This window comes from Octodon degus, unplaced genomic scaffold, assembly GCF_000260255.1.
Source record: "Octodon degus isolate 3935 unplaced genomic scaffold, OctDeg1.0 scaffold00042, whole genome shotgun sequence".
NCBI classification, from domain to species: Eukaryota; Metazoa; Chordata; class Mammalia; order Rodentia; family Octodontidae; genus Octodon; species Octodon degus.
In genome coordinates, this window is record NW_004524618.1 from 1,146,364 (window position 1) to 1,169,440 (window position 23,077).

The following is a 23,077-nucleotide window of genomic DNA, read 5'->3' on the forward strand; positions in this document are numbered from 1 at the left end:
CCTTCTTTCTTAGAAGATATTTCTTTCCTCGCTTCTATACTGTGAACTTTACAAAACTGGCATAGGCGGCCTATTAATTATTCATATCATAGCAACAATTAAAGCAAATTAAAAATAAAAATCGCCATATTGCATTTAACCGTGGGCAGCACCAAACTGTCAGCTCTGTGAGGGCCTGAAACATTTTCTTGGTTAAAAGTGCTAGAGGGAGCTCCAACCTTGTTCAGAGCGGTGGCACGTAGGAACAGTTGTGTGTGTGGCTGTTGGGCTGCGAGCGAAGGTAGAGGCTCGTGCTCTTTGCTGGCAAAAATTTAAATCTTTGTTATTGGAAGTCCATTTCCTTTACATCAGAAAACAATTAGGATGCTATGCCTATAACCAAACAAGGTTTCATTCACCTTTATCTCCCTTTGTATAAATATGTCCATCTGCTTCACACAGTGCTCCGGAGATCCTGAATTTGATTCAGTGAATTTTTGCAGAGCACACACATCTGCATAACCATCAGCCAGATTAAAAAGAGAGAAAAGAAGAGAAAAATATTAACAGAGCCAGATCCTGCCATCTTTAAATCACTGCCCTTCTAAGTGACCATAATCCTTACTTCTAACACCGTAAGGTAGTTACACCTGTTCTTAAGTTTATGCATATGATACATGGAACCATTACAATCCGTATCCTTTTCTGTCTGACTATATGGATGTAATGTTTTTGAGTGTCATTTATATTGTTACATAGAGTTGTAATTTGTTTGCTCTCATTGACATGTAGTATTTCATTAAACTTATATACACATCCCCACATCTGTTACTCATTTTAACATGGATAAACGTTTGAGTTGTGTTTACCTTTGCATAATTAAAAAAGAATGATTACATATATCTCTTTATAAAGGTGTATCGTGATTGTATTCCAGTGAGTGAGTAGGACTAGAACTGGAGTTTCCACACTCCTACCAACTGATATTCCTGGCAGTAGAAAATGAGAGTTCCATTGTCTTTTTTTTTTTTTCCCCCTGGCTAACTACCATTTGAGGTGTCTGGGCCTTTTCACTGTAGCATTCTTATGGTAGGTAGCCATAGCACATGGTGTGGGTTGGTTTTAAAAACCATGTAACAAGCAGTTGGCTATCTTGGCCGGGGAGATCGCTCAGTGGAATAAGCGCTTCCCTGGCAAGCGCAAGGGCCTGAGTTCAATCCCTGGTTCTGAAAAAAAAAAAAAAAAGAAGTTGGCTATCTTAACCATTTCACAGTGAACAGTCCAGTAGCATTAAATTTATTACATTTCCCTGAGTTCTTAAAATTGAACTTATTGGACTGGTGAGATGGCTCAGTGGTCTAAAGCACCTACTTAGAACAAACTTAGCAAAGCACAGGGACCGCGGTTCAATCCCCAGCACCACATGCCAGCCAGCCGCGCCCCCTGGTGGGCTGAGCTGGCCACACACACACACACACACACACACACAAATAAATAAATAAATAAAATTTTTTAAGAATTGAGCGCTTTTTTTTTTTTTTTTTTTTCTTTTTGGTATATTTATTGTCCTCTTCGATGTAAAGTTGCCTGTTCAAGTGTTTTACCCATTTTTCTAATGGTTTTACAGTCTTTCTCAGAAGGATTGTTCAGAGTTCTTTATAAATTCTTGGTACAAGTTCTTTCTGTGATGTATCCTTTGAAAGTATATTCTCCTAGTCTGTCCTTCAGTTTTGTTTTTTGTTTTGTTTTGTTTTTGCGGAACTGGGGATTGAACTCAGGCCCTTGCGCTTGCCAGGCAAGCACTTGTTCTACTGAGCCATCTCCTCAGTCCCCTTCTTCAGTTTTTAAATAACATCTGCTGATGAGCAGAGGTTCTTAATTTTAAGGTAGTTTAATGTATCGATGCTTGCCTTATGTAGTTAATACTTTTGCACCCTTCTTAAGAAGTTTGTGCCTACTACTTGGCCATGAAGATACTGTCAGGCCCAGGCCCTTGTGCTCGCCAGGCAGGTGCTTATACCGCTGAGCTACTTCCCCAACCCCTACTCCTTTTTCTTTAACGTTTTTATTTTTATTGCCTTTCGTGATTAGACCAATGGTCCATTTGACTTTTTAAATCTGATATGAGGTAGAAGCGAGGGTTCCTTTTCTTTTTTTGGTACTGGTGATTGAACTCGGGAGCTCGCTCTCACCAGGCAGGTGCTTGTGCTGCTGAGCCGTCTCCCCAGCCCTCATACTCTGCTTCAGAGTGATGTCACTGACCAAGCACAACTTACTGGCGTGTGTACTTCGGCTGTGCGGGGTTCCCCTATATGTCAGTAAGTCTTCCACTTAGCTGTTACCCTTGAAGATTACCTCGATTGTTCTTAGCCATTTGCATTTCCATATACGTTTTAGAATTGCCTTAATAGGTGCCTTCTTGTGACGTTTGCGTCACCTAGTGCGGCACATACTCATAGAAAGTACTCAGTACATTTGTATTTTAAATATACTGAAACATACAGTGATTTATAGAAGAACAAAGAGCCTTGCATACACACCCACACTCTTCTCTGATTAGCAGTTTCCACTGATTTTCCCATCATTCAGCCTGCTGCTTTTACAATCTAAAGCACAAATTTTTTCTTTCTTTTTTAATTTTCTTTCTTAAGTTCTATCCCAAATCCCTTCAGCTAATGGTGACCATAAAAATGAGCATATTTAGCAAGTATTCCAATTCTTAATACTTTTTCCTAGTGAATTTAGAAATAGAGTTTCAGTTAAAACTAGTTTTCAAGTTTGGTGGGCATGTCCTGATACAATTTCAATTGTTGACAGTGTTTCTTAGTACAAGAAAACAGTAGCACTGCCTTTCCTAAGCAAGTATGTGCTTGGCCTTGTTCTCAGCATTTTTCTTTCTTTTTGTTTTTTAAATTTGGTGCAGGGTCTTACTACACAGCTCTGACATAGTGATCCTCCTGTTTTCAGCCTACCTAGTGCTGGGATTGCAGGCATGTGCCACCAGGCCTGGTTTCGGTGGCCAGCTCAGCACACCCAGGGCCGGAGCTGCATGTGGTGCCAAGGATAGAGCCCCAGTCCGTCGTCCGCTGAGCTGTCTCACCAGCCCTGTTCAGCATTTTTTATACATACTCTGTTATTTCCTGTAACAATCATAGGGAAATAAGTGGTATTAGTCTCTTATGCAGGAAGGAAAGAAGTTGAATCTTGAAGAGCATTACTGTCTTTCTCCATCTGCATAGTTTTTATGTGGCAGAGTCAGGACTTGATTCTGGGTTTATCTAACATTATGCAGTACTGTGTACTTTTAAAATGAATTCATTTTCTTCTTCCATTAAAGTAATGCCCTTGGGGGCCAGCGAGATAACTGAGTGGACTAAAGTGCCTGCTTAGGCAAGCTGTAGGCAAGCGCAGGGACCACTGTTGGAGCCCTGGCGCCATGTGCTGCACCCCTAGAGTGGGCAGAGCCAGCAGTGAGGGAGGGAGGGAGGGAGGGAGGGAGAGAAGGAATGGAAAGCAAGCCGGCCCTGGCTTGTCTGTTCTTCCAGGTGTTGAGCCTTTGTCCTTCCCCAGCCCCCATTTTGCCTGCTGCCGTCCTAGGTGTGTCTGTTCTGACGTCAGCCCACACACCCAGCCTTACTTTGCACTTACAGTGTAGCCCTCCTAGATTGTTCACCATCAAAACAATGCTGTCACAGTGGACGCTAATGCCACAAAGTCTGCTGGTAATAGCCAAGGAAACAATTCTTTCAAATGGAAATTGAGTCTCAGAGCTTGTCCATATTCTTTTATTTATCATAGTAGCTAATATGCCACCTTGGCCTTGAGGGCACTTGGTAGCCTTTAGAATTTAAATGAAAAATGTTTCTTCAGTAGAGACTGGGCAGTCCTGCTGAAAATGGAGCTGATAGAGCATAGTAGCCATCTGTCTAATCCTGATCCACTATAATCTTGGTAACAGTAATGGGAGATTCTGCTAAGTATTTCATACTAGTTTATAGTCTCTTAATGTAGCCTTACTGTTTGACGTGGTCCCATCTATAGTATATATAAGTTTTTTGTCTTCATGTGAAGATGTTTATGGGGTTTTTTTGTTTTTGTTTTTTGAGGCATGGTCTTTCCTTGGGCCTTGAACTCACTGTGTAATCCAAGCTGGCCTTGAACTCAGTTGGCCTGTCTCAGCCTTCAGGTGTGTGTCATTATGCCCAACTAAAGGGGATTTTTAATAGTGAGGCACAGTTGTTTGTGAACAGCTTTCTTTATGAGCCAGTTTCTAAATAAGTGTCCCCCCCCCACTTTTCTTTTCTCTTTTCTTTCCTTTTGTATCTTGGCAATACTAGGGATTAACCCCAGGCCTTATGCATCTTGTACATATTAGGCATTTACTCTGTTCCTAAGCTATGTATCCTTATCCCCTTTTATTTTATTTTGTTTTATAGCTTTTGACAACAGGGTATTGCTGAGTTGCCCAGACCAGCCTCAAACTTGTAGCCCTCCTGCCTCAGCCTTCCGAGTGGCTGGGATTGTGTGTACATGTCACAGTGCCTCACTTCTGTCAGTCTATTTTTTTGTTTGTTTTCAGTGTTAGGTATCAAACTCAGGGCTTTCAGCCCCATAAGCCTTTCCTTAAAGATTGGGAATAGTTGGGAGGGAGGGATGAGGAAATAAGAATATAAATGTGAAGGAAGTAAGGCAGATTGGAACAGAAAACTATAAGGGTGTGTTACTACATCCCAACATCATCTGTGATGAAGGCTAAAACTTCAGTTTATTGAAGTAAAAAATTAAATTACTGATTTTAGCATATGATAAATAAGTGGAAAAGGCAGAGAATAATAGTGGTACAGTTGTGATACAATTTTTTCAAAATGATAGCATTTCTTTGGATTAAAAATGTGGTTGTAGGGGCTGGGGAGATGGCTCAGTGGAATAAGCGTTTCTCTGGCAAGTGCAAGGACCTGAGTTCAATCCCTGGTTCGGGGGGGGGGGGGGAATGTGGTTGTTGGAGAGGCCAGGGAGATAGCTCAATAGAATTAAGTGCTTGCCTGACAAGCGAAAGGGCCTGAGTTCAATCCCCAGTTCTGCCTAAATAAATAAATGATGTGGTTGTTGGGCTGGGGAGATAGCTTGGCAGCATAAGCGCCTGCCTGGGAAGCACAAGGTTTCCAGTTTGATCACCAGTACTGCATGCCGGAACTGGGCTTGGTGACGCATGCTTGTAATCCCGGCACTAGAGAGGTTGAGACAGAGGATCAGCATGAGTCCAAACTGTGTAGCAGAGACCCTGTATCAAAAGAATAAAAAAACAAAAATGTGATTGCTTGGAAAAAGATTGACTTATTCTTAGGGTTATAGAATATGCTGCTGTAGTAATAACAATTTTTTTTTTAAGTTTGAGGGTATATACTTAAGCTTTAATATGTTCATTTTCTGTAAGACAGTGTAATAAATCTATTTAAAAATGTTTTCACCCTATTTGAAATCACCATGGAACCTGGGTTATAGATGCAAAAGGTCCGACTCAGCCTCCAGTGATCCTGTCCACCCGCTCGTCTCCAGATTGGGTTTCGTGCCGAGGTCACGAAGCTGTCATGGGAGGACCAGTCTACAGCTCTTTTTCTGTCATGCTTTTTCACTGTGGTGGTGGTGGTGACCAGAACTGGGTGTGTCAGCAAGAAAAGTTTCTGTAAAAAATTGGTTTTTAATGCATGTATTCTGCAGATGAAAAATAAAAAGTTACTTCAAAAAGGTTGACACTGAATGAAAGTTTTTGTGGGAAAATGATTGGTATCCTTGAGTTTCATTCTTACAGTGTTTCACATGAGCACAGCCAAACCCAAGTGAAGAAAAAGATGTCTCTATAAAAATTATTTTAAGCTTTAAAAACCCAAGTTCTGCAAAGAATTGAGACAGACCCCTCCCAGCGCCCCGTGGAGCCCAGGACCTTACCACACTAGGCAGGAACCTTATCACTGAGCTCATCTCCATCCCTTTTCACACTTCATTTTGAGTCAGGAACTTGCTGAGTTGACCAGACTGTCTTCAAAAATACAGCCCTCCTGCCTGAGCCTCCCAGGTAGCTGGGTTTTGCCTGTACAAAGCCTATTGTTAAGTCAATTTTATAAATATTAGGGAAGCAACTATCTTCCTAATTTTTATTACATTCCTTATCCCATCTCTTTTCCCAGCATATATACATGCAAAAGTCTAAGTGAGATTTTTGTCCCATTCTAGGGAAAAAAATTTTTGTGTGTGACCCTCAGAACTCAGTGTCTTCTTAAAAAAGATCAAGAATTGACAGTCTGTGACCCATGAAACCCATAAAAGTGGTACCTGTGGGGGATAAATAGAAGTAACTTTTTAATGAAATTATAAAGTAGTAGTTCTGCTACTTTTTGAAAGAATGTGAAGGTATGTGCTAATGGGGACCAGAATTTAGTTTGATCTGTGACCATTTATTAATTTATTTGGTCTTTTAGGGACAGGGTTTCACTATGCAGTGCAGGCTGGCCTTGAACTTAGCTTGTAGTCCAGCCTGGCTTCGAATTCATAGTGATCCTTCTGCCTCAGCCTCCTGAGTGCTGGGATTACAGGTGTGCACCACCAGGCTCAGCCTAGCCTAGCTTTGTCATTGCTGATGACTTTGGCAGAAGCATAAAGAAGTAAAACATACATTGTATGTTATAGGATATTGGTTCTTTAGTAGACATAAAGTGAACTTTAAACATTAATGTATATTAGGGCTGGTGAGATAGCTGAGTGGACTGAGTGCCAGCTTAGGCAAGTGCAAGGATGGGGGTTCGATCCCTGGCACCAGGTGCTGCGCCAGCCCCACCCCTGGGTGCTCTGAGCCAGCAACCAAGTCTGGGCATGGTGGTGCATGCCTGTAATCCCAGTGCTGGGGAGACTGAAGACAGGAGGATCACTATGAGTCCGATCTGTGTAGTGAGACCCTGAAGAACCTGTACCAACTATGTTTGTTTAAAAAATTAATGTATTAAAATTTTTTCTAACATTCTGATAATTTTCTTACTATTCTTCCCTCCATACTCCCCAATGTATGTCTGGGGAGGGGTTGTGAAAAACTGACAGAAAACAATATGCAAATGTCTTATTCCATATCATATTGAACACTTTGAGGTTTCCTTTGGCTTTTCAAAAAAATCTTCCATTAAGTTTTATGGGAACTTTAATGTAGTGTCAGTCATCATTCCTCTTAGAAGTTCGATTCTTAAATCTAGCATGGGTACTGTATTACGTGAAAGTGCTTACAATAGTATTAGAAACAGAGATTGCCAAGTTGACCTATGGGCAAAACATCAGTATACTGACAGTCATACCCTTAGTAGAGAGAGAAGCAGACGCCAGCTGTCCGCATCACGAGGTACTTCACCTGTGTGCTCCCCAGGAGCAGCATCTATTCCTTTTAGTGTGGATTAAAAATTCTGTGTACTAAAGAGTTTTGAGCTGCAGCTTGATAGATACATGCAAAAGATCATGCCAACCTCTGCCCTATAGAGATTAAAATTAATTTGAAAGTAAAAGTTTCTAAGCATAAAATGGTGGTAGAAACTAAGATTGTATGAAGCTAATTCTAATCAGCAACTGTGTAAGTTATATAATTCTTTCTAGTTAAAATCACAGTAGCAATTGCTCCCTTACTATCTGCTAGATACTGTGCTCTGGTATCACTATTTTGCAGATGAGGAACTTGAGGCAAAGTGGTAAACTTAGCAAGAACGCACACCAAGTAAGTGAGAGAGCTGGAACAGAATTGGTGTCAAATCGTAATGGTTGCTTTTTAAAAAATACTCTATTACGGCTGACTTCAGTGTAACACTTGCCGTCTTGGTGCTCACATGAAACTCTTTTGGCCATAGGAAATTCATTTGTCCATCTCTAAGTCAGTCCTGGTCTTCTGTATTTATTCACTGCCTTGGGAGCTTCGCTGTCATTAAAAAGAGGAAGAACTACAATCTTAGGAAGACTGAACAGTTTATGCAACAACTACATTTTGAAATTTAATCTGAACTCTGCTAATTTATATGGATTCGAACAAGTTACTTAGATCACCTCTGCTAAAAAAAAAAAAAAAAAAAAAAAAAAAACAGATGCTACATCCAGACTAAGCTTCTCCTGGATAAATTAAGAAAACAATTACGGAAGTATTCCAGAGAGAAATGTCTTTAGTCCCTTGATGCTCCAAGGGTTATTAAAGTTTTACCTGCAGATAACCAAGACTTCTAGAAGTTACAAGTCATTTACTTCATTCACTGCAGCCAGCAGAGGCCTGTGCTGCTGCCTCATAGAATTATTTCGTGCTGCATTTAACATGCATTAACAAGCATTTGGAAAGAGTTGAATTTCTTCTAGAAAGCTGAGTTGGCTTCTTGAGATCCTGTCCCCCCAAAACAGGTTTTAGACAGTGCTTTCTTTAGAAACACATTTTACCAAATCACTAAGACCTCCTTAGAAGATGCAAATGTCTAACAATTAGAGCACAAAGAGAAGTATAGTTTTTTCATTCTTTCTTTCTTTCTTTCTTTCTTTTTTAAATATTTATTTATTTAGTGTGTGTGTGGCCAGTTCAGCCCACCAGGGGGCGGGGCTGGCTGGCATGTGGTGCTGGGGGATTGAACCGTGGTCTCTGTGTTTTGCTTAGCTTAGCTTGCTCTAAGTAGGTGCTTTAGACCACTGAGCCATCTCATCAGCCCCTTCATTCTTTATTTAAAACTGACTATATTTTTGCTGTGTACTTAGGTGTATGTCTTTGTTTTCCTGTGGCAGAGGATGCCTCCATTATGTCCTGTTATTTATGGTTGAACTTCACTTTCTGATGCTAAGTAAAGGGGGATATGAGGGAGAAGCTGGAGAGAAGAATCTTAGTTTAGATGCTTTACCATTTTATTTTGGTTGATATTAGCATCCATATGAACGACCTCTACTTGAGGAAGTTATGCAGAAGGAGCAACCAGATTCCAGACAATTAAACTTCTTTGTTCTGCCTAAAACATTAGTGTTTTGTTTTGTTTTGTTTTGTTTAAAAATATGTAGTTTCATCTCCTCTCTGTCTTGATACTTACTGTTTATTGTGTGGAAGAGGACCTGTCTGTCCAGCACACATTTGCATCTCGTAGAGTAGGTAACCCCAGCATTGCTGGGTCTCTTCTGCATTGGTTATCCTCCGCCCACATCTCTCTCCCCTTCTCCCAACCCCTCACACCCCACTGACCTTTTGTTCAGCCTTTCTGTTTCTCCTCTTCCCCAGGTTGCTCCTTTCCCTTGCCTTTTTCTGGCCTTCTTTGCACCCTCTCACCTAGTCCCAGTCTACCTTCTCCCATCCCAGGAGCTTTTGTCTTTTCTCTCCCTCTCTTACCCTCTTCCCTGCCCTGCTGTTCTCCTCTTCCTGTTTCTTCTGCTGCTTCTCTTTCCATGCTTCCCTCTCTTCCTGTTCCCTACTCTTCTTTCTCCCTTCCCTTCAACAACCACAATTACCTATAATTCTGTGTCTTCTGAGATCAAATGTTGACCTTTTTAAAAATGGTCAGCAAAGGAGATTAATTTTGCCTGCTCTGATTAGTTTTGAATTAAGGACAACAAATCCTCCAGATAAAAGTTTTGCACAGAAACACTGCCCCTCCTTTTAAAGATCAAATAACTGGTAATTCTTTTTAAAGTCCAAAAAGACATCAGCATACCAAAATATGAACATTGTCTATTTTTATGTTATTAATATTTATTGTCCATTTATTGATAGTAGAAGCGATGGGTTTTTTGTTTGTTTTGTCCTGTGGAGATAGGATCTCATTATGCAGCTCAGGCTGGCTTTGAGCTTACTTTGTAGCCCAGGTTAGTCTCGAATTTAAAATGATCCTCCTGCTTCAGCCTGGGATTACAGGCATGTGTCAATATGCCCAGTGGGCTCTGAGCAATTTTTATGTTGTTTGTGCTTTTGTATTTTTTTCATGTTTTCTAAAATGTGTGTATCAACTGATCTCTTTGCTAGACCCCAGTAGTTCTTATTTAATAAATAAATTTGATTTTATAATTTTAGTTTGGTTATCTTAACGTAGAATTCTCAACTCTCAAAATTTTTGCACTTTGGGCGACAGCATTAAGCCTTTAATTCTTTGATGTCAGTGATGCATGTGACAGATGTTGAGAAGAGTCCATAAGTGAGGCTTAAACTCTCTTAAGTCCTATATGACCTTTCTAGCCTTCCCCCAAAATTCGTTTTATTCCTGTTTCTAAACGCTTCTATACTAAGAAGGTCCTTCATATAGAAACTGATAGAATATCCTTGGCTGTTTAGTCAGATTTGTTCTTACCCACTGCATCCTAGGGGGTCAGAGGTACAGGCACTGGTGAGCAGCAGTTGTCGTCCTTGTGCCTCATGTTATCCCATGTCTGTTGTGCTTGGGAGTGTTGGCTGTAAAAAGTCTATAGCAGTCACGCAGTGCTAGACTGTAGTACCAACTCTTAACACAGTTAAAAGTTAAAATTTTAAGCTCAGGGCTGGAAAGAAAATTCAGTGGTCTAAAGTGCCTGCTTAGGCAAGCGTGCAGGGACCACAGTTGAATCCCTGGCACCACGTGCCACACCAGCTCTGCCCCAGGGCAGGCTAAGCCAACCACAAAATAAAAATTAACAGTAGTCTTGGGCTGGGGAGACAGCTCAGTGGAATAAGCTCTTCCCTGGCAAGTGCAAGGACCTGAGTTCGATCCCTGGTTCTGCCAAAAAAATTTAAAAAAATAAAACCAGTAGTCTTATGGTGCAATATTCTCTAGTTAAATTCTAAGCTCAGATTCAAATTTTACCAAAAGATAACATTCATCAAACTATTTCTTTAGGTATTAACTAAGCTATGTGCAGAAAGTGGTAAAGTGTTCCACAATAAATTACTCATTTCCTAACTGTGATGTACTCAGCTGTTTGCTTCACAAGGGTTAACCAGTGTAGTTATGAATGATTTTCTAGCTGTAGGGGCTTTTGAAAGATCGAGAAATTTTGCACTTCATTGAGCTCTACAGGCATGATGTATCCACAGGGAAAAAAATGTGAGAGAGTAGAACTGTCTTGCTTTGCTCTTAGGTATAGTTCATGCAGTGTTTTAGAAGGCCAGGATTATTTTAAAGAGGATTTTATATGTATTGATGCTGGGTGGACACTTTATATGCTAAACATGACATTCTGAAAAATTTTACACGATGTTCTCGGTCTCTTGTGTTGCCCTTGTGCTTCCTTTTCTCACCTCCCCAAGTCTACAGTGTAAGTGCTCCACCACCCGCTTCCCATCTTGTGAGCGAAGTTTTAACAATATGTAGAAAGTTAACTGCCTGCAGTCTTTTAAATATAAGTAACATACAACCAGTAATAAGCTGTTAGTTTTTTGCTGCCTGCAAAGAAACATAAACACAGCGCTCATTTCTGGTAGGTTTTTACTGTCAGAGTTTCTCCTATTATATTTATCTTACAATTTGCCAGGGGTGAAGTTATTAAGTTTTAGCAGCAGCCATCGATCAAGTTCGCAAGTTAACACGATAAAGGCTCTGTGCCGCTCTGATCCAGGGAAGTGATGATCCTCACTCGGTAATTAACTAAATGAGAAAGTTAAATCTTACTTGAGAGCTGGGAGAGAGGAAAGAGGTGTTTGTCAGTTTCTCAGTGGAAATTAGAAGCAGTTTTCTGCAATTCCCTAAGCTGCTGCTCTGTCATATTTTACATAAGCACTGGGAAAACGTCTTGTAATTAGTGCTGTCATGGAGGATTTTTTTTTCTTTCTTTCTTTTTTTTTTTTTTCTTTTGCTGAAGGATGTTGAAATAATTCATTAGATTATCAAGAAAGGCTATGTCCTGAAATGATTAGCACAGTGAAATTTAAACCATTAACGATAACAAGTTTAGAGCTTGCTGCAGTGCAGAGGCACCCGGGGTATGTCTGTGCCTGTTTCACTCATTTCTTATAATTAAACATTATGTCTCCCCCCTTCACAGACCTATCCAGAATTCCTTTTAAGGTGGCACTGTCTACAGCAGTGGGTTTACCGGCCTGAGAGGTGTGTGTAGTTAGTAGCTATAATAATGCAACAGTAAATTAAACTGCTGTGAGTTTCTTGGTTTAGAACAAAAGAGCCTGCCACTCTGGAAGCTATAAAGTCGCATGAGAAAACCTGCTAAAGGAGCAACTTGTCGGTGTTGAAACTTAAAACCATTACAGGAATATCTTGCTAATAACCATGAAAAGCAAAAATCAAAATGGCTTTGTTTTGACATTGGTGAATTTTGTATACGGCTTTTCCAACAGTTAGCATAGAGGAAGAAAAGACTGACAAATGTCTGATCTTTAATGCTATATGTTGGGACGTTGTGAGTTCATTTCCTATTGAGTTTTATTTAAGGGAGTTGGAATGATTGCAAGCTTTCCTTGTTGATTATTAAAACTCAGTCAGATTCATAATGTGAACTTTATCTCTGCTGACAAATCCGCCCCTTCCTGTCTTCCACATTCACTAATCAGATCTGACATATTTATGAGTTCACCTAATATGTAATCATATTTAGTAGAAGCTGTTAAAATATTAATGTAATAATCCCACAGAGAAATGTGGTGTTTCTGTTGAGGTGCGTGCCTCATATTCTACATTCAGCCTTATTTTCTTTCATTTAGACTACCATTCCCACCCTACTCCAAAAAGAAAGGACTGCTTTTTGTTGCTGAAACCTATACTGTTTTTAAGAACAAAATTAAGACATTGAAAGTTATGGTCCCACTTTTGAGCATCTACCTTTGTTTCATTTGTTCAGTTTATAGGCGAATTCTTTTCATTTCTCTGGAAATCCTTATGTTTGCCCAGGTATAAACAGCGTCCAGTCTGTGTCCTCCCTGGCCCTGCGGGAGTTTCAGAGCTTCCAGGGCCCTCCTGCTGTCACCTTCTCTTTCCCTAGATGCAATTACTAGTTCAGTTCCCATACTGGAAAAATTTTAAACAAAACAAAACAAAAAAAGAACTGGGGATGGTGCTGGATTCAATTCTCAGTACAAAAACAAGAAGAAAAGAAAAAAATGGGAGGACGATAGGAAAAAACACCTTGAAAAAGCACAGTGATTTTAAGTTTTATTTATGTATTTGTCTGTGTATGCAATACAGGGTCTTCTTTCTATCTTAAACCTGAACACGCCTTCACACCTGGTCTTCCCTCTGCCTGGAACACTTCCCTCGCGTCTTTTCAGAAGCCTGCCCTCATCATACTCAGCTCAGGGTAGCTGAAGTCTGTGCTATAGTGGTGCCTCCCTCAAAAATATTTCTTGACCACCCCAGTTGAAGTAGGCTGCCCTGTTCACAGTTTTATCTTTTTTCCTCACAGTCCATGGTTTCTGAAGTTAACATATTTCTTCTGTTGTTGCCCTCAGCACCCTCCCTCAGAGAAGGCAAAGAAGCTTTCTGTGCTTGTTCACTCATTTCCCCTGCACTTTTTAAAGTGCCCAGTACAGAGTAATCACTCAATAAATGGTTGGTTGGTTGGTTGATCAAGTGCAGGTTCCAGGCCTAAAGAGAGCTCTTGTCCCCTCCCCTCCATGTAACCCTCAGCTCTGCTCGGTTTATTCTCCGCTCATCTTCCTGATCAGTACACCATTTCCCCCGCCATACTTGCAGTGCCAGAGACTGTTAAAGCCAGACAGAAGCCTCAGTGTCTTTTATCATCTGCATCTCAGTCCATGCAAATTCAATTCCATGTTCTTTCTTTACTTATCTCATCCTTCTTTTTGGTTAAATTGGAGTTTGCATGCAAACTGGCAACATCTGTCATTGCATTAGCCAGTTCAGCTAGTCTGTGATGCACTTTCCAGCCAGTACATAATACACTTGGCAAAGTCAGCACACTTAATGTTACAGTGGCATCGTTAGACCACCTGATGTCTTTAGTGTTTTCCCCTTGGAGCCCAGACTGCAGGTATCGAGTGTGGGGGTGCGGGGCTTGGAGGACCAAGCTGGAGGGTGGTGCTACAAATACGCACCTCCTGTCACTGGGTGCTTGTCACCTGACAGCTTCTTCCTTGGGAGACAGCTGCTCTCTGCGAGCAGAACAGAGGTGCAGGAGTGGCAGAAAGTCAGCATTGCCATTGCACTGAGGCTGTCTGTCAGCTTTCCTAGACATTTAAACAGTAGTGGTGGAATCATCAGGCTTTTGTTGGGAAAGCCAAATCAGTTCTGCCACCACCAGGAATCATTGCCCTTTTCCCCACACACTCTGATATACAGTCTTTTGGTTTTTTAATAATTAAACTTTTTTTCCTATGCCTTTGTGGATCTTCACAGGTTCTCAAATTGAAATTTTGATGCATTTACTTTGTACATTTGTAGAAAAATCTGTATGGGGAATGGTAGAAGATGGAGGCTTGAAAACAAAGAACTTCATCTTGAGTTCTTTTCAAACATATCTTTTTACAAGTGAAATTAATACTATGGTGACATTAAAGTTTAATGAATTTTGTTAGCTGTGTATGTTCATGCTACAAGATAGAGAACATTTTCATGCCCCCAAAGTTCTCATGCACATCTGTAGTGCATTCTTTTTCGCATTGCCCAGTACTGTTTCATTGCACAGATAGGTTATAATCAGGTTGTCTCTCTCTTTTTTTTTTTTTTTTGCGGAACCAGGGATTGAACTCAGGCCCTTGCGCTTTCCAGGGAAGTGCTTATTCCACTGAGCCATCTCCCCGGCCCCTATAATCAGGTTGTCTCTTGATAGGTGGCATGTGTGTTATCATAGTGTGGGATTATTACGAATGAACCAGCAAAGAGCATTAATGTATATGTCTTTTTGTGAAACAGTGTATTGCATGGTGGAGAATAAAAACTTCAGAGTAAAACTGCTGGATCATATCCTACGTATATGTTTAACTTGATAATGCACTTATAAACCTATCTCCCGGGCTGGAGAGATGGCTCAGTGGTCTAAAGCACCTACTTAGAACAAGCTTAGCAAAGCACAGGGACTGCGGTTCAATCCCCCAGCACCACATGCCAGCCAGTCCCGCCCTCAGGTGGGCTGAGCTGGCCACACACACACACACACACAATAAATAAATGTAAAAAAAAAATTAAAAAAAAAACTTTTTGAGAATCAGAGTTTTATATTTCACATGCCAATTTGTTTTTTCTTTCTTTCTTTCTTTCTTTTTTTTTTTCTTTTTTTTTTTTTTTTTTTTTTTTCTTTTTTTGCGGAACCGGGGAATGAACTCAGGCCCTTGCGCTTGCCAGGGCAGCACTTATTCTACTGAGCCATCTACCCAGCCCCAATTTTTTTCTTTTATTAAAAAATAGTCTGTTGCAGGCACTGGGCCTGGGTGTTTGTTCTCGGGGCCTGCCGTGCTAGCCCTACCCCCGGGGCAGGCTGAGAAGGTGATGGAGACTGGGCATGGTGACACATGCCTATAATCCCAGCGCTTGGGAAGCTGTAAACAGGAGAATTGCTGAGTCCAATCTAGTAGTGAAACCCTGAACACCCTGTAGACATTTCCCTAAAAATACACACACACACAAAGTCTATATCCAAGTATGGTGGTAATGTGCTCTGTTAGCCTAAGATGAGCTAGCAAATTCAAGCCTAGCCTGGGCAACTTTGTGGCTTAGTGAAATAATCTCTCAAAATAAAGAGTCAAGGGATGTATCTTAGTGCAAAGGCACTGCTTTCAGTCCCTACTACTCCTGCCCCCAAAATGTTCATGTGTTTTTATGCCCTTTGAAATGTTTGTCTGTCCCAAAGACACCAAGATTTTCTCCCTGTTTTCTTGTTTTATAGTTTTAGCTCCAACATATAAATTTAAGATTCTCTTAAGATATATTATGAGGTAAGAAACAGGCCATCTTTTTCCTATATGGAAACTCTTACAGGGTTATTCTTTACTAGGGTGGATTGCCAGCTGGTGGTCACCTCGTTACAGCCGTGAACTAACACAGTGTTGGGTGTGGGACACCTGGGGACGGTTGCTGGCAGCGTAAGATGCAGAGCTGGGGGGCTGCTGGGGCTGTTGGGGGCTGTTTGGAGAAGCTGTGACTATTGGGAGCTATTGGTTCTCTTGGGCTATTTTGCTGGCAGACCTTGTCAGGCTATTCTCATCAGAGGAGGAGCTTAGGACCTTGCTGTTGTTGAAAATGGCTGTGGTTCACTTTGGGGAACTCTGGTCCTGATCTTGGGTATCTCTTCCTGGCTCTGGAAGGGAAGGTGGTGCATTACTCAGCCTGCTGGAGAAGCTTGTCACACTGGCTTTCCTCATCATCCAAGGAGCTTGGGACCTTACTGTAGCTGAGGATGGCTGTGGTACTCATCAGGGGAGCTCTGGTGCTTACATTGAGTGTTGCTTCCTAGCTTCAGTTCAGATCCCTGGACCTGCTAGCACTGATCCTTCATCCTGCTGGCACAGACTTTCTAGCTTCCACCACTGACCTTTGGGCCTTCCCAGTGCAGATCTGTGAAACGCACCCGCATGAGACATTGTCATGGGATCCAGGGCCTCAGCTGGATTCTTTGGTCTTTAGTGTGTGGACAGATTTCCTGCACTCTTTCTGTATATGATTCTTTTCTTCAATAAAAATATGTCCTGTATTGTATTGTTCTCCTTTGTAAAACCCCAGACCTAAGACATTTACCCATTATGTTAGCACTTTTCCCAAAAATGAATTGGTTGGGACCGGCCAGATAGCTCAGTGGACTAAAGTGCCAGCTTAGGGCCTGAGATTCGATCCCCAGCATGCTATGCAGGCCCTGACCTGGGGGCATGCTGAGATGGAGACTGAGACTGGGTGTGGTGGTGTACGCCTGAAATCCCAGCGTCTGGGGGACTGAAAACAAGAGGTTCACTAGGACTCTGATCTACATAGTGAGACCCTGTGGGCCCTGTACTAAATACATTAAAAAGAAAAAAAGGATTAGTCATGCATGAGTCTGCTTAAACTGTATAAAACAATGGAAAGTTGAGGTTGCTTATTCCATGTCCTGCAGCTGATAAATTGAAAAGGCAGAATTTGAGACTTCTTACTCCATGGCCAAAGCTTTTAAGCAATATAATATTTGGAGTCATAATTAAGAGTAGCTCATTGTGTTGGGAAGATAGCTCGTGACATAAGCGTCTGCCTGGCAAGCACAAAGCCCTGGGTTTCATCCCCAGTACCAAAAAAAAAAAAGTAGCTCATTGGAAACAAGATATGTGGTTTTTAAATGAGAAAATTATCTTATTTACCAGCCACGGCAATGCAGAACAGTTAGTAAATACATGATTGCTTTTTTTTGTTTTTGTTTTTGTTTGTGGCGCCAGGGCTTGAACTCAGGCCCTTGCACTTGCCAGGGAAGCGCTTATTCAACTGAGCCATCTCCCCGGCCCCGCATGATCGCTTTTTAATCTTTATCTCTAATAGCTAAATCTTTTAAGTTGCATTTATGATATGATCATTGAGAGGTGTAAGAATATCTCCTCTGAATGTTAGCTCATGCAATAGAATACCAAGCTTGTTGAGTCCTTAAGCAGTTTTATCTAACAGTGTGATAGCCACTGATAAAAGCACAATTCTTTTTCTTTAAATTTTATTTATTTATTTGTGTGTGTGTGTGTGTGTGTGGCCAGCTCAGCCCACCAGGGGGCGGGGCTGGCTGGCATGTTGTGCTGGGGGATTGAACCGCGGTCCCTGTGCTTTGCTAAGCTTGTTCTAAATAGGTGCTTTAGACCACTGAGCCATCTCACCAGCCTGAAAACACAATTCTTTATGATTATAGAAATGCATGAATTATTTAAAAAAGAAAAAGAGTCATTTTATTAACTTGATGATTGTTCTCTGTTACTGATGTTTCTGGACTTTATCCAGAAAACATTACTGAGTAATACTCAAGATGGATACTATCTTTCAGAAGACAAAAGAGATAAACAGTGACAGGGTGGGAGGCTTTGATTGGGAGGGTAGGGTATACCCTTTGGTTGAATTTATAAACCCATTTGGTCATTAGCTCTCCAACTCTTTACATTTGATAACTTTTTTTTTTTTTTTTTTTGCTGAGATGCAGATAAATAACCCATGGGAGAAAAAACAACCCCAAGGTCCCCAACACTTGTGTCTAACAAGATTATCATTTTTAGTCTCTGTCAAAGACAACAGTGGCATTTTTTAATTTTTATTTTATTTTTTATTTATTTATTTATTTATTTATTTATTTTTTGGCGGAACCGGGGATTGAACTCAGACCCTTGCGTTTGCCAGGGAAGCACTTATTCCACTGAGCCATCTCCCTGGCCCCTAAGCAGAAGGGGGTTTTTTTGCTCCGAATGCCTTCAGGGCAGGTTTGGCTGGCTTGAGTTGTTGGGATCGAACCACAGCAACCTGATCCTGACTGCTTTGTTGAAGCAGCTACTTAAAGAACTGAGCTAAGGGGCAGGCCCTCCAACAGTGGCATTTATGCTAAAAAAAAATTCTGCATACCAGAGCTTGATGCTTACAGGTATCATCTTTTTCCTTGTAAACAGTAGCTTAATGCCATTTTTCAAAACATGCTTTCATCTGTGAATCAGGAACTGTTTATAAAGAGGGTAAGGCAAGCCAGTATCTTAAGTAGCAAATGTATATTACCCATATGTGGTACTGTTTGATAGCCCATTCAAGTTTGTCTAGGCAAGGATGAACTCTTTTAGTAACATGGGTCTTCTTGCCAAATTGGGGAGATTGCAAAAGCATTTCTGAACAACAAAGGTAAGGCAGAAGGCATCAAAATCCCTGATGTGAAATTATACTGCAAAGCTCCTGTGATAAAAATCAGCATGATACTGACCAAAAACCAAAACAAAACAAGTAACACAGATGAAGATCATTGGAACAGATTAGAAGATGCAGACAAACACACTCAACCACCTTATCTGACAAAGGGACCAAACATGTTCACTGGAAGAAAGACAGCCTCTTTTACTAACGGTGCTGGAAAAAAAAAAAAAAAACAACTGGCTTTTACATGTGGAAGACTAAAACTGGACCCATGTCTAACCTATGCATTAAATTAAAGTCAAAATGGAAAATATATCTGAATATTAAAAGAGAAACACTGAATCTACTGGAAGAGAAAGTACATAGAAACCTTGAGGACATAGGGTAGGCAGAGAGTTCATAAACAAAAAACAAACTGCACAGGATATACTTCAAAGAATCCATAACTGGGATTGCATCTTTTGTTGTTTGTTTTTTTTTTTTTCCTATATCAGGGATTAAACTCAGGACCCTGCGCTTTCCAGGCAAGCACTTGTTCTATTGAGCTATCTCCCTGGCCCTTGGGATTGCATCTATTGAAAAGATTTGCACATCAAAAGAAATCATCAACAGAGTACAAAGTAAACACATGAATTGGGGGGGAAAATTTTTAGCCAGCTATCCCTTAGGCAAAGGACTTCTATCTAGAACATAAAGAATTTTTTAAAATTAGGCCCCAAAATTCAGAGACCCAATCCAAAATGAGCATCTGAGATGAATACACACTTTTCAGATGAAGAAATAAAAATGGCAAAAATATGAAAAAAATGTTCAATGTCATTGGTCGTTTGAGATATTTGCGTTAAAACAACACTGAGATTCCACCTTGCCCCCAAAAGAATGGCTGCCATCAAGAAGTCGACCAATAACAAATGCTAGCTAGTCTATGGGGAAAAAGGAATCCTCCCCTGTTGGTGCGAGTGTAGACTGTACAACCTCTGTGAAAATCAGTGTGGAGATCCTTCAGAAACCTAGGGTTGGAGGTCCCATCCAGCCCAGCTCTTTCCCTCCTGGTTATTTTTCCAGAACTGAAAACACCATACTATAGCAATATGTGCGCACCCGTGTTTATAGCAGTGCATTTTCGCACAGCTAAATCTGGGGAGCAATCCAGATGCCCATTAACTGAGAAATGGATAAAAATGATATGGTATTTTTGTACAATGGAGGACTAAAGATAAACTCAGCGCCTTTATAGGTAAATGGATACAACTGGAGACCATACTTGTAAGTGAAATCAGACTACATGTGCATGCATCCTATTGTCCTACTAGTGTAAGAGCATGAAAGAATAAATAAAATCTGAGAGGTACAATTTTTAAAAAGGGGGGAGGGTTTGTCTCAGTTACTCTTGTCTCGTTGTTGAGACAAAATACCCAACACCCAAAATTAAACCAAAAAAGGAAAGGTTTATTTAGCTCACAGTTAGTGGAATTTTCAGTCCGTACTCCACTGGCTCCGAGGCAGACTGGCACACAGCAGAGGGCAGCAGTTCATGGCGGTAGAAAACAGCAAAGAGCAAAGGGAGGAGATGCAGGCAGCTGCAGCTTCTAACAAGCCTATCTTCCTTCCTTCCATGCTGACTGCAAACACACACTATCCTTCCTCAGTCCCCTTTATACATTAAGTGCCAAGTCACTCTAGGGAGGGTCCTCCGTGCCCCTGGGGAGGGGGTGTACAACTACACAGTATCGTGCCCCTCTCCTGCACTTCTCAAAAAGAGCAACCCTGGCTCTCTGCAGAGCCACTAATTAAACTTTTTAGCTTCTCAAGTTGACACAATGTATCAGCCAGTACAAGGTTGCCTCAGGCAAGTATGCCAGAATTTCATCAAGTTGGGGTGTTTTTTGTTTTGTTTTTGTTTTTGAGGTACTGGGGATTGAACTCAGGACCTGTGCTTGCCAGGCAGGCACTTACTCTACTGAGCTATCTCCCCAGCCCACCTCAGCTTATTTTGAAAAGTACGCAGTTGTGCAGATTTGTGGTTGTCCTCTAAAGACTATGTACACTTGAGCAAGAGTTTCTGTTGACTTTTAAATCGTTACCTCGCCCTCCACCCTGCTTTGCTTCCAACTAGAGCACAGGCTTTATCGCTTTTGCTTGTAGCCGTAGAATCCAGTCTGTGAGCAGATCCTATTAGACCTGCTGTCAGAATATGAGCTGATCTCGTGTCCACAGCTGCCACACTAGCTCCTTTCAGTGGGCACTTGAAGTGGCCAAGACGTGGCCTGCTTGTTTTGCCTTCATGCTTTACTCTCTGTTCATCTTCTCACCCTCCATGTCTCCCTCTCTGGCAGGGTTGCCTAAACCTCCATGTCAGCTCAAGGCTCCCAGAAAGACTGCACTGGCTTAGAAGGTCCAGAATACGACGTCTCCATATTCTGCTAGTCAAAGCCCAGATTGAAAACTAAGACATAATTCCGCTCTTTCTCCCCTTTTGGACATACAGGGGATTGACCCAAGGGGCTTGCACATACAGGCAAGCACTTTTCACTGAGTTATGTCCTCAGCCCTTAAATTCCCCTCTTTTTGCTTTTTTTTTTTCATTTTGTAAAATACCATTTTAATTCTTATCCTTAAAACTATAAAGACTAGGGACGGGGAGATGGCTCAGTGGAATAAGCACTTCCCCGGCAAGCGCAAGGGCCTGAGTTCAATCCCCGGTTCCGTAAAACACACACACACACACAAAACCACCCTATAAAGACTATATATAATTTAGAAATGAGACTATACCCAACAACGGCCCAAGAATCATCTGTTCATTCCTTTTCTTTTGTCTGGTCACTCAAAAAGATAATGTCTGCTATGATTGTTGTTGCTTGTCGCCTCACATTGTTTTTATCCATGTATTCACCATAGTCTACTTTTCCTTCCTCGAAAACTTGAGACCCCTTCTTCACATACTGATATGCTCCATCTCTTAAGACCTGGCCAAAACACTGATACTCGGTGCCATGTTGTCTTTTGAGTGACATCACCCTTCTGGTCTGTTTCATTGTCCTCAGACCGCCAAATTTTCTCATTTGTTGCTAGAGAAAATATGGTGACTGGATTTTTTCCTTCCACCTGTCTCATGACAGGGTCCTGGCTCGCTTGCCCAAGAAACCGCACGCGAGTCCGTGGTCTTCCGAGAACTGAACTGCTGGCCGCCTCAGACTCGCATCTTCTTCCAGATCGACGAAGCAGCTGTAGTGCAGGTCTTTGGAAAAGCATGGCTCCTGTCCTCTTCTTTACAGTCTAGTCTTTAGGTTCTTCCGCCCTGACCCGATGGGCAGGTGCCTTTCTGAAAAGTGTCACTCCTCCTGTAGGAGAGCCAGAGGTCAGCCCGAAGTCCTCCACACGAGTGGGGAGAGAAAGGCAGGGCGCCCTCACGGCACCGTCTCCTGACCGGCGCACGTGGGCCAACCACACCACTCTTTCTTCCATCCTTTTAAATTCCACTCTTGATGGGAGAAGCAAGCATTTACCTATGTAGAAAGACGCAAGCATCACCACCGGAGAGACTTCAATGAAATGACTCAGATTACTTCTGCAGCCTTTTTCTCCTTGTTCTCTCATTCTCTCTCTCCCCTCTGTCTCTTGCCTGGCATGCTTTAATGTCTTTATGGCTGAGCCACATTGTTATTTAGGTAATATTTGGACATCTGTGAAGCACAGTTGTTCCATGAAAGCCACAGAAATATCAGAGTAAGGTGGTACAATTAGGTATACTAACACTCATTTCTAAAAATTCATAGGTAAAAATATAAAAACTGAAGGTGGAAATAATATCCTGTGACTGAGAGAGAAATACTTGTAAATACATGACATTTTGTTCCTTTCCAATACTTACTGTTATGTCTTTTAATCACACCCTTCTATAGACAAAGCTTGCCAATGGCACTTCCAGCATGATTGTGTCCAAGCAGCGAAAACTTTCAGCAAGCTATGAGAAGGAAAAAGAGCTGTGCGTCAAGTATTTTGAGCAGTGGTCAGAGTCTGATCAAGTGGAATTCGTGGAGCATCTTATATCCCAAATGTGCCATTACCAACATGGGCACATAAACTCCTATCTGAAACCTATGTTGCAGCGGGATTTCATAACTGCTCTGCCAGGTATGTGTGCAGATATTTGCAGACCATTAATTTGCTGTGGAACTTGATCTTCAGCTTATATTTCTCTTTTTAAGTATTCACTGGCTTGGTATTTACAAATTAAGTTCTTTATTGGTATCTTCCACATTAAAACTCACATGAGGGGCTGGAGAGATGGCTCAGTGGTCTAAAGCACCTACTTAGAACAAGCTTAGCAAAAGCATCAGGGACCGCGGTTC

The 23,077-nt window shown here is 41.4% G+C and overlaps 1 protein-coding gene and 1 pseudogene across 2 annotated transcripts in view; one reads left to right on the forward strand and one right to left on the reverse strand.

The window, feature by feature from the left end:
* Window positions 1-23,077, forward strand: part of Btrc (beta-transducin repeat containing E3 ubiquitin protein ligase) — a 159,331-nt gene that overhangs the window by 105,179 nt on the left and 31,075 nt on the right. Inside the window, exon 8 of one of the 2 annotated variants that reach the window (XM_012514803.2) lies at window positions 22,628-22,859. In XM_012514803.2, the coding sequence (XP_012370257.2) occupies window positions 22,628-22,859 (232 nt within the window). Of the gene's footprint in view, window positions 1-22,627; window positions 22,860-23,077 lie in introns of those variants that run through there. The other variant, XM_023715650.1, reaches the window with a different exon arrangement.
* LOC105742199 lies at window positions 21,524-22,058 on the reverse strand (annotated as a pseudogene).